At 40.0% G+C, this 12,310-nt stretch overlaps 1 protein-coding gene across 1 annotated transcript; it reads right to left on the minus strand.

Annotated features, from left to right (window-relative positions):
* Positions 1–10,953: 10,953 nt before the first annotated feature.
* LOC130854304 (MKI67 FHA domain-interacting nucleolar phosphoprotein-like) lies at positions 10,954–11,859 on the minus strand. The gene has a single exon (XM_057737002.1). The coding sequence runs from the start codon at positions 11,836–11,838 to the stop codon at positions 10,954–10,956; it is 885 nt and encodes a 294-aa protein (XP_057592985.1). The 5' UTR covers positions 11,839–11,859.
* Positions 11,860–12,310: the final 451 nt, after the last annotated feature.

Genomic DNA, 12,310 nt, shown 5'->3' on the forward strand with positions numbered 1-12,310 from the left:
AATAGAAAAAGACATGAAGACAGTGGTGTTTTGTCCTTTAAAATTAAACTGGAAGTGATTTACAAGAAGGATTAAAGTGGTGACAGACTGGAAACTCTGCTGATTTGCCTGGCTTTTCCCCTGGAATTTTCCTTGCTGGTTTGTGAAAATATCTTATTTCTTTTTATAAGAGAACTTTAGCCCCAAATATGGAAAATCTGACTTTCTTGCTTTAGTCTCTTCCTAGTGTTTTAGTTAAAAAGTGATATTACAGAGGAAACACAGGCAAGGCCTCACCTGGTAGGATCTAGGTGGTATCAGGTGAAGGCTTTTTCATACATGCATCAGATATTTGCACAATGCTTTCCATTTGCTGATCACCATGTCAGGATCTGGGAAAACAAAGAAAGGAAACCAATCCCAGCCCAAAAGGAGTTTATGGCTTAGTGTGGGCAACAAGCATGTAAAATATAAGAGAATCATAGCACCATGCACAGAGTGTCTGGAGGAGGAAGTGATTTGAAGCCAGAGAGAGTTGGAGTTTCATGGTGAAGGTAACACTGGACTACCTCTTCCTGAATAGCTGTTTAGCTCACTAAGACAAGGGAAAAGAAAGTTTCAGGCAGAGGGAAGAGCAGGTACACAGACTTGACCTTGAGAAAATCATAGTGTGATTGCTGACTTTGAGAAGGTCTTTATGCCTAGAGGGTAGCATGTGTGCTGGCCAGTAGCAGGACATGAGTCTACGTTGAGGGATCAGGGCCAAAATATCAAGATTTCTGTGGACTATGCTGAGGAGTTTGAATTCCATCCTGCAGGATCTTTTTCCTGATAACTCTTTTAGCATCTCTCTTCGTCCAAAGAGTCTCAACGTCCCTAGTCCTTCACCCATCTAGCCTGTCCTCCACCCTGCTGTCTGGGTGGATCTAAATATACATCTAATCTTATTATGAACTGAGTTGTGCCACCCTCTCCTGAAACTCATATGTTGAAGATTTAGCCTCCAGTACCTTAGAATGTGACTGTATTTGGAGATAGGGTCTTTAAAGAGGTAATTAAGTTAAAATGAGGTCATTAGGGTGAGCCCTAATCCAGTATGACTGTGTCCTAATAAGAGGAGATTAGGTTACAAACATGTATAGAAGAAATACCATGTGAAGATATAGGGAAAAGATGGCCATCTACAAGCCAAGAAAGGAAGCCTTAGAAGAAACAACCCTGCCAACATGTTGATCTTGAATTTAGAGCCTCTAGAATTGTGAAACAAAAAAATTTCTGTTGTTTAAGCCACCTAATCTGTGCTACTCTATTTTGGCAGCTCTAGCAAACTAATACACTCTGCACTTCCTATTTCATATAGTATAACATAAAAACGTCTTAGCACACTGTATAAAGTTCTCTAGAACCTTATCTCTCCAGTGTTGTATACCCCGTCCACGCTAACTTCTGCTCAAATAAGCCACCAGGCTTATTGCTTGTCTACATTAAGAAGTGAGAAAGAGCCCCCCAAATCAACCTAACTCTACACGTTAAAGAACTAGGAAAAGAAGAACAAACTGAGGTGAAAATTAGCAGAAGAAAGGAAATAATAAAGATTAGAGCAGACATTAATGAACTATAGAACAAGAAAAAACAATAGAAAAGGTTAACCAAACTAAGCGTTGGTTCCCTGAAAAGATAAAAAAAAAAAATTGAGGACTTCCCTGGTGGTGCAGTGGTTTAGAATCCGCCTGCCAATGCAGGGGACACGGGTTTGAGCCCTAGTCCGGAACATGCCACAGAGCAATTAAGCCCGTGCGCCACAACTACTGAGCCTGTGAGCCATAACAAGAGAAGCCACCACAATAAGAAGCCTGTGTACTACAACAAAGAGTAGCCCCCCTGCTCGCCACAACTAGACAAAGCCCATGCGCAGCAACAAAGACCCAAAGCAGCCAAAAAAATACATACATACATAAATATATTTATTTTTTTAAAAACTTGACAAACCCTTAGCTAGACTAAGCAAGGGAAAAAGAGAGGACCCATATCGACAAAATTATAGTTGAAAAAAGAGACATTACAGCTGATACCACATAAATACAAAGGATCATAAGAGGCCACTATGAATAACTATTGCCAACAAATTGGACAACCTAGAAGAAATAGAAAAATTCTTAGAAATACACAACTTAGCAAGGAAGAAGTAGAAAATCTGAATAGACCAATTACTAGTAAATAGATTAAAACAATAATCAAAAATCTCCCAACAAAGGAAAGCCTAGGAGCAGATGGCTTCACTGGTGAATTTTACCAAAAATTTAAAAAAGAATTAACATCAAACCTTTTCAAACCCTTCCAAAAAACGAAGGGGAGGGAACACTCCCAAACTCATTTTATAAGGTCAGCATTATCCTGATACCAAAACTGCAAAGGATATTCCTAGAAAAGAAAACTACAGGCCAATATCCCTGATGAATGTAGATGCAAAACTTCTCAGTAAAATACTAGCAAACCAAACTCGGCCACACATTAAAAGAACCATTCACCATGATCAAGTGGTATTTGTTCCTCGGATGCAAGGATGTTTCAGCATATGCAATTCAATCAACGGGTACATCACGTTAATAGATTCCAATGCCATTTTTTACAGAAGTAGAAAAAAACACTTCTGGAATTTATATGGAATCACAAGTTGATTGTTTCTTTGCTTGCTCTCTAGCAGCTCCTTCAAACTAAATGCCTTTCTGCCTTCTCCGACCCTATTGATCACGTGTTCACTTTTTAAGACTTGAATTAGGCATCATCTTCCCTATTCTGTGTTTCCCCATGAGCAGAACACGTCTGAAGTAATCCCTCTGGCCCCTCACTACCGGCAACAAACTTTTATCTCAGAGCCTATAACATTTTAGCCCACTTTTTAAAAAATGTTTGTTACCCCCATTAGACTAAATTTCTTGAGTGTAAGGACTATGTCTTTGTAGTCCCAGTTCCTGTCTTAATACCTGGCATATGACAAGTACTCAACAAATACTATAGAAATGAATAAATGTGCACAGAGCCTGGGTATCCAGACCTATATGTTCTTGAAAGAAATTCATTCCTATTTTGGAAGTCTAATGAATACCTATCACTACTATAGTGACATTTTCAAAATGCTCATGTCTTCTGATGGAATAGTTCTCTTAGATGTTTCTAAATAACACTAAATAATTACATTTAATCCAATTACCCTTTTTACATACTGCATGCAGACGCCTATTGCGTTTTAACATATTTGCCTTCTTTAGTTATATTTCCCACTCACTTACTCAACACACATTTATTCAGTCCCTATTCTAGCCAGACACAGTGCTGGATTCTGAAAATGAGAAAATAGCTGAAGTTGTTCCTACATGAAGGAACTCATGATTAGGCAGATCATGAAGGGACAGATACATAACTTAACAATTTACATTTCATTGTGGTAAGTGCAACGATAGAGGTGTGCATGCGGTATTAAGGAAGTGGTTTAACTAGATTGAAAGTACAGACACATGTTACATCTAGGTGCTTTCTAAGTCTTTTTTTTCCCCCAAATAATTATTGCTTCTTGGAGCGTGTCTCTTCAGAAGCTGACTTTTTCCTGACCTTATTCCCTTCCTCTGGGGGGACCCTATTGGAACTTTTTATGTACTGATTCCATCTAATGCCTGTGTGAGAATTTCCAGAAGCCTCAGTCCTGCTGTCACCTTCATTAAAGAATCACACGGAGAGAAGGTGCCTTCGGAGGACTTAAATCCCCTTCTTTCTTCACTTACCACCTCATATAAAGCTAGGATTGACAGCTAAATCTACCTTATTTGGAGACGGTGCAATATGTGAAGTGAAGGATATCAGGCAAAGGGAACCATCACTGCTCTTTCTCATCTGTCCCTGATGCTAGGACCTGGAATGTGACTACCCCATTCTTTGGGGGAAAGTAGGAATTCCCAGTAGTCGGAGGTATCTCAGAGGAATCTGAAAGAGTTGTGATGAATCTAAGAGTTGACAAGCTAATATAAACCACTAGCCACTTTAGAACATAATTAAAATACCTGTGTATCTGTTCAAATACTTCTAATTCTGTGTGTCTTTTATAGAATATTCTGTGCCTGTGTTATCTGTCTTTAAAAATTCCTGCAGTCCAAATAAACGTTCACTGCCTGGTTACCAGATTAACATGGTTACTGACAGGAAAATGGTGATACTGAAATGCAATACAGGCTTCTAATCATGACAATTATAATTTGAACACATCCTCTTGTATGATAACAGCCAGCTTCAATTATCTGGCCAGACATCTTATTTAGCATTTATCTGAAAAATCTGACACAAAAAATATGAGCTCTTTAAGAAAGTAAATTTTAAAAACATTTTCCCCAGTACTGCATTATGTATCTCAAGCCAATGCCAGGATCTACTGGTCATGAGGGAATTAAGCTAGTAGTGCATGCAGGTTAAGTTACTTCTGATATAGCCCCAAACTTAAAAGTAAATATTAAGGTTATGTAGGGGGACAGGCAGAATTTTCAGCCGAAAACTCAAGGTAAACAAAGTTTTGCAAGGATGCCAGAAGCCCAAGGCAGAAAAGTTAAGGAGGAAGAACAGTAACCTTGTTCCTGCTTATGGTATCCCTTTGCCACATTGTATTTTCTTATCTGTTTGTGTCTGTTGCTTTTACTAAACTGTGAGCTCTCCAGATCAGGAATGAGCCATATTTAGGTCCACAGCCATGTACATTTTGGAGGAAATGAAGTAACTGGAAAGAAGGCCAGTAGGTAGCCCCAAAGGGAAATAACAGGGATTCATGTGAAAGCACTTAAATATCTTAGTATTATCCAACTAACCAGATGATTTGAGACTATGGATGTGTTTAGCGTGGTCTTCCCTGACTTTCCTATTTAGAATAGCTTCCCCCAACACTACCTCATCTTGTTAATTTCCCTCCCAGTGCTTATCACAACTTATAATGATCTTGTTTCTTTGTTGACTGGTTTACATTCTTCTCAGTTCATGGTAGTTCCACTAAGGCAGGAACCTAATCTTTGGTCTTGTTCATTACTGCCCAATAACTATTAATATTTGTTGCTTGATAACTATTTGCTGAATGAAGTTTTGAATGAATTAATATGTGTGATTTAGGCCAAGTGAATATGTTTGTGTCCTAAAAATTTCTTACATGATAAGAAAAGCTTGGACACAAGGGGAAGTAGAACTATGGAAAAAGGAAAGAAATGAAAAAATGTCTTGAGTCCTCGTATTTGATCTTCAAGAGGAAGGTCTCCCCTTTTTTATTCTCCTAAGTGACAACAGAAAATTAACTCAATGCCATGAAGAAGGGAGGTGGGTTAGTGGTATTCTTATCTTTGATGGCTTCTCTGAGTCCTGGAGATTGGGAATAAGGGAGTTGTCACAGGAGTTAAGCACCATTTATTTAATAAAGGTATTCTATACTTGCCACGTGATAAGAGCTGAGTGAGGGCATGAGATACAAAGATGCCTAGGAGGAAGACTGTAAAGCAGCAACAGGTTAAAAACAGAGGTACCAGTCTGTAAGCTGCTGGAAAAGATCTGTGTAGTAGATTCACTGTTTGTTTTTTTAATCTTTCTTCATTTCTTTTATATTTTCAAAATAATTTCTCTCTCTCTTTTTTTTTTTGGCCACACCGGGAGGCTTGCAGGATCTTAGTTCCCCAACCAGAGACTGAACCTGGACCAGGGCAGTGAAAGCACCAAGTCCTAACCACTGGAATGCCAGGGAATTCCCTAATTTCTCTTTTAAAATGAAAAACTTTCGGACTTCCCTGGTGGCGAAGTGGTTAAGAATCCAATGCAGGGGACATGGGTTTTCGAGCTGTGGTCTGGGAAGATCTCACATGCCGCAGAACAACTAAGCCTGTGTGCCACAACTGCTGAGTCTGAATGCCACAACTACTGAGGCCCACACACCTAGAGCCCGTGCTCAAGAGAAGCCACCACACTGAGAAGCCCGCCTCTGTGCACAGCAAAGATCCAATGCAGCCTAAATTAATAAATAAATAAATTTATAAAAAAAAAGAAAAACTTTCCTTTTTCACTTTCTATTTCTTTTAAGGCATTCATTAACCTAATTCTTTTTAATTAATAAATTAATCTAATTCTTCTCTGAGTTCTGTCACCTCAATGCTGAGCTTTTCTAATTCTGATGTATGATGTTCTTTCACATCTTGAATCATTTCCTTAATGTCTTAGGTTTGTTTTGAAATGGTAGGTTACAGTTTTGAGCTCTTTTGTGGGCACATCTTCCTGGCCTGCTTTCCTTGTCTGTAAGGATGTTAGTTCGCTCCTTATTTTTTCTTGTAATAAATTTTGTATGGCATTTTCCCTGGATACTCTCCTCACGCTCATTTCTATGGGAAATCAGGGGGATTTGTGGGCTTTGGGGTTTTTTTTTTTTTTTTTTTTTTTTTTTTTTCATTTCCCCCCCCGAACTTCTACAGTGAGGCTGGTGGAGAAAAACTTTTCTGACTCCAGCATGCTCCCTCTTCTGTTGCTTTTGTGCAGTAGTCCAAACCTTGGTGGCTTGCTCTCTGGAATTCCCTGGCCCTGTTTCCTGCCCCTTGGAACTTCTTTTACTTTGTACCACTTGTCCAGGTGCTGCTAAGATTTATTCTACTCTGAGCGGCTTCTCCTTCCTCAGCGTGGCGCCGAGTCTCAGATCGGAGCACCAGCGAGTCACAGGTTTTGAAGTCACGGGGTGGCTAAGCTGCCCCGATCCCTGCAGTCCTGCGGGCCCGAGGGCCGCCGGGGCCGGAGCCGGCAAAGCGCTCGCTGCCTCCCTCGCCGGCCGCCCTTGCGCACTGCTGAGCCAGGAGCCACGCGCTTGCGGCGGCCAAGCGCACCTGCGCGCACCTGACCTCTGCTTCTTCGCAGCTGCCGCGCGCTAGCTTAACTTCCTCAGGCACAGACCCTGAGAATCTGTGACTGTTGGGGGTTTGGTCGCACCCACTCGTATTTTGGGGTCCCCTAACTTTGTGGTAAATGTTGCCCAGGCGTTTTGGCTTCGCCGTGTAGTTGCTCTGTTTACGTAGAGGTTGCTGTTTGCTTGTTTTCCCTTTTTGTCGTGTAGAAATTCAGAGATTTAAAACCCGGGCTTCTGCCATCTCTCCCAAATACCCGTCAGCTGCGTTTCAGCTGGGAGAAACCTGGAACTAAGCAGATATGACCTCACCCAGGCTCTTTGCATTAAAGAATAATCTTAAATATTTATCAAATGTGTTGCTCTTCTTTCCTCCTATCACCACTTCCCATACATGGAGCAGCTTCTTTCTTTCCTAACCAGTCTTGCTGTGTTCAGCTTTGCCCTCACCCTCCATGCTTGGTCCGAGTAATCTCCCTAACATAGAAGTATACATTCCTCCTTCGTACCCAATAAATCCTTAACTCCTTAGAAGGGCATGTAAGAGTCCATAACTGGGGCCTCTCTCTCTTTTGTCTGACCTCCCGTTGCACAACCTTCAAACTCTATGCATTAATACCACGTTGTTTCGAGACTCAGTGCTTTTGTGCATCTTATTGCTTCTGCCTGGAATGCCTTTCCCACCTTTCCGCATTCTGGCTGATTCTTATTCAACTTTCCAGATTTAACTGCCCTCCTCTGAGATCTCACATCATCTTTTAGTTCTTGTCATTTTCCAGGTAAGATCTATGTAATCTAAGTGACTGTTTCCTCCACTTCCCGGTAAACTAGGGACCATCTCTTACTTAACTTCAAGATCCTGTATCATGTATAGTGCCTTACACATAGGTAATATTAACATTATCACTGTCTTTTTGTTTTTTTTTTGCCTCTACCTGTCATTTCTGAGTCATTTTATCTGCTCTTGGTACTTCAGTTATGCTCTGTATCATTTACTACCATGGTACATTAAAAGAAAAAATATCAAATTTCTCTCTCTAGCTCAGATCTGAGTATTCTGAGCTCCAGATTATTTATTCAACTGCTTGGGTAATATCTGCACTTGCGGGTCTCCCAGGATTCCAAATCAAGATTCAGCTTTCCACTAGTGTTCCTTTTCTTGATCAATGGCATCTTGTTGATCTTGCCAGAAAACAAATCATGATAACTCATTCTGTTTCCTAAACTCCCTAATCATCAAGTCTTACTGATTCCACCTTCCAAGCCCATCTCAAATCCATCCTTTTCTTATCCACTCTCACTGTACCACTTGAAGCTCTATTATCTCTCACCTGAAGCCATTTAAAATAGATTCCTAACTGTATTCCTGTATTTACTCTTGACTTTCCCTAATCTGTTTTGTATACAACAGACAAAATTACTCTTTGAAAATGAAAACCCAATCTTAGTGCTTACAACCAATCATTGCTCTTAACATGAAGTCTGAAAATCCTTACATTGGCCTCTAAGTTCCTGTTCTTCCTTTTGCTCACTGGCTTCCTTTACACTCTTCAACTTCAGTCAACTCCTTCCTATCATTCAGTTATTCTTTCTCCTCTGCCTGGATGCTCCTCTTCATCCTCCTACTCCCTTACCAGGCCAAACTCATATTTTGGTTTTAATATAGTAAGCATTTCTCTGCTCTTCTTTATAGTTCAGTTACTTATGTATGCATTCCTAAACAACATACTTTACTTTTGCTTGTTTTTTTAAATTAATTAATTTATTTATTTATTTTATTGGCTGTGTTGGGTCTTTTTTTGCTGTGCGTGGGCTTTGTTTTAGTTGCAGTGAGTGGGGGCTACTCTTCGTTGTGGTGTGCGGGCTCCTCATTGCCATGGCTTCCCTTATCGCGGAGCACAGGCTCTAGGCACGTGAGCTTCAGTAGTTGCAGCACATGGGCTCAATAGTTGTGGTTCACGGGCTCTAAAGTGCAGGCTCAGTAGTTGTGGCGCACGGGCTTAGTTGCTCTGCGGCATGTGGGATCTTCCTGGAGCAGGGATAGAACCCGTGTCCCCTGCATTGGCAGGTGGATTCTTAACCACTGAGCCACCTAGGAAGCCCTACTTTTGCTTGCTTTTGAACTTTACATAAATGAAATCAAATTCTGTGAATCATTTTATGACTTTGTTTTTGTTTTGTTTTGTTTTTTGGCTGTGCTGCATGGCTTGTGGGATCTGAGTTCCCCAACCAGGGATTGAACCCAGGCCCTTGGCAGTGAGAGCACGGAGTCCTAACCACTGGACCACCAGGGAATTCCCAGGACTTGTATTTTATATTCAACATTATGTTTGAAGGATTCATCTATATTGCTGGGTGTATAGTTCATCCACTTTCATTGTTCTATAATATTCCATATACTCTATTCTATAATATAATGTTCTAGAGTCAATGAACTTTAAGTTGTTTTCAGTTTGAGGCTGTAATGAATGATGAGGCTATGAACTTTATTATACATATATCCTGGTCTACCTGTGCACCTGTTACATCAGGGTATATACCTATGGCCTTTGGCGATTAATGACAAATTGTTTTGTAAAATGAGCATCAAGTTACACCCACACCAAGAATATATGAGAGTTGTTGCTACACATTCTTGTTGACACTTTAACTCATGCCAATCTGATCGAAGTATATTTTGCATATAATTTTTATAATAAATCTATTCTTTATAAACTAATAATATGGCAATATGTGGTCATTTGCTTCCAAAGATGGTTACAGCAATACCTCCAACCCCACATGCCCTTCTACAACATGATTTTGGAGGTCTTCCATTAGAAAGTGGAGTCTGTTTCTCTTCTGCTGAAATTTGGGCTGGTGCCATGACTTGCTTTGGCTTCTAGGTCTATGTCTTAAGAAGCCTGGCATTTCCACTTTTATTCTCTTGGGATTCAGCTTTGATATAAATAAGCTCAGGCTAGACTACTGAATAATGAGAGACTATGTAGAAAGAAGTCAAGCCAACTCCCAGCTATTCCAACTACCCCCAGCTAAGATCCCAGACACATGAGTGAAGCCATCTTAAACATTCCAGCCTCAATCAAGCTTTCAGCTGACCGCAGTGCATGTGTGAACCCAGTCAATACTATGTATCGAAAATGGCTGTTGCTATATTAAGCCACTAAATTGTAGAGATTTTGTTATACAGCAATATGTAACTGAATCTCAATATATATCAACATCCTTAACAATGCTTATACCCTCCATATCAATTTCTTTCTTTAACAATCTATTTCTTAAATATTTAAAAATGAAGTTTTAAAATGTGTACAAAAATGTTCATCGTAGTATTCTTTTTTTTTTTTTTTTTTGGTGGCAATGAATGTTTTTAATGAACCCGAATTAGCTGATACAAAAGCACGTTTCAAGGGCATAAGAAACTTAAAGACAGGCAAAAACCAACAATTTTACTTCAAGACACTCAAGTCCCCCTTGCATACCAAAAAATAAAGAAAAAGTTTATTTGGTGGTCACTGCTTGAATCTTGAAATCTAATTTCAGATTGATGATCCTTATACAAGATGTAGTTATTAATTAATCCATGCTAGCCCACCCCAAACTAATTTAACATTCGTAAATATGATCATATATACATAAATGAATCCCTAGGCCTTCTCACTCTCCATACGATTTAACCTCCAGTTCCAGCCATCTGATGGGTTAAATGTGCTTGGTCTAACAGAGAACCATGTACATGGTCAAGCAAGATTTTATTTTATTTGATGGCAACAACAAAGGCTACAGTTTAGTACTCAAGGCAGAGTAACTAAAGGCAGCTATGAAAGCTGCAGAGAGCAGCAGAGACAGGACACAGGCCTCGAGAGCCTGGCTGCAGTAAGCTGCGGTGCCCCCTGCACTTCAGCGAGGGCGGGGAAGCCAAAATCACTGACTGCTTTCCCTACTGACTTGAATTGACAGCTTTTCCCTTCCACCATCAAGTTACTGGTTGCATTCTACTGTATCTAGTTAAATACAAAGAATCAGCCTCTATAATAAAATCACCTTTTTCAGAACTATGCACAATACATTCAGAATCAGTGGTTGCTTTTTCTTCGTCTTTTTTTCCTTGAACGTGTAGGCATTTGAGGCTCTTGTGTGTCTCCTTCTACATCAGATATGGGCTGTTTGAAAACTATCTCGTTATCTTTAGCATCATCATTCATTGTAGCCACTTCAGATTTTCGTTTCTCCAAAAATGCTGGTGTACAAGCTGGTGTGGGGCCCTGGCTCTCCACGGTCTTCTCAGGAGTGTTAGGAGTGACTGAAGCTGCTTTCTTCTTCTTACGTAAAGCCTGGTGCTTTCTGGAATTTTGAGGACCAGTGTTCGAAGTGTTTTCCTCATTTTTATGTAAGACTAATGAAGGGAAACTATAATCAATTCCCTTCGTAGCCAATCTCTTCCTGAGAGATTTTTCCTTCTTTTTAAATCGCTCCTCCATCCGTAGCGTCTGAAGCAGCGTCCGATTCTGATTGTATCGTTTCACTGCTGGATATGACGGCCTTTTAAATGGCATGTGCCACTCTCTAAAAAGTTCTTCATGTGCTTTTTCAGGTGGTATAACATGACACTTCAGGAGTCTTTCACCAAAAAGGTAGTTGTTCATTGTTTCAGCAGCTATTTTGGCAACATCTTCAGATTCAAACTCCACAAAGCCATAGCCTTTGCCATTTCCAGTCTTTTTACTCCTGGACAGCCTGAATCTCGTAACAGTGCCAAACTGGGAGAAATATGCTCGGATCTGGGTTTCATAAAGTGATGGCGGTAAGTGGCCCACATAGATTACTCCGGGAGTAAGTTTTTGTTTCTCCTGTTGCTTGGTTGCGCGCCGGCGTACCTGCGCCACCTCCTTCTTAAACTTGGTATCCTCCTGCGGGTTCAGGGACAGGAGCGGCTTGGCCGGGGCAGTGAGGGCCGCCATGCCGCCAGCTCACAGACGGAAGAGACCATCATAGTATTCTTTACATTTTTTTAAAGTGGAAACAACTACTATGTTTAAAATTTTTTTTTAAATTTTAAATACAGAGTAATAAAATAAATTATGATGCTTTCATAAGATAGAACATTCTACAGACAAAACTACATTGAAAGGATTTTTAATGACATTGGAAAATGCTGAAGAAAAATCAGATGGTAATGGCAGGATCAACATACATTAATACATACATATATATATTCTTGTTAAAAAACTGTACATAGAAAAACACTGGAAAAATAAATCAATATATTAACAATGGTTTGGTGGTCTTAATATAAGTTTTCCCATTCCTTGAAAGTTTTCTACAGAAAGAATATATTCCTAGGATATAGTCAATAGAGACTTAAAAATTTTCATTTTGCCCTGGACTAGTAGAAACTTCATTTGCGAGACTCTGCCTTAAAACAAAAACAAA

The sequence above is a fragment of the Hippopotamus amphibius genome, chromosome 5 (genome assembly GCF_030028045.1).
Source record: "Hippopotamus amphibius kiboko isolate mHipAmp2 chromosome 5, mHipAmp2.hap2, whole genome shotgun sequence".
In the NCBI taxonomy this organism is placed as follows: domain Eukaryota; kingdom Metazoa; phylum Chordata; class Mammalia; order Artiodactyla; family Hippopotamidae; genus Hippopotamus; species Hippopotamus amphibius.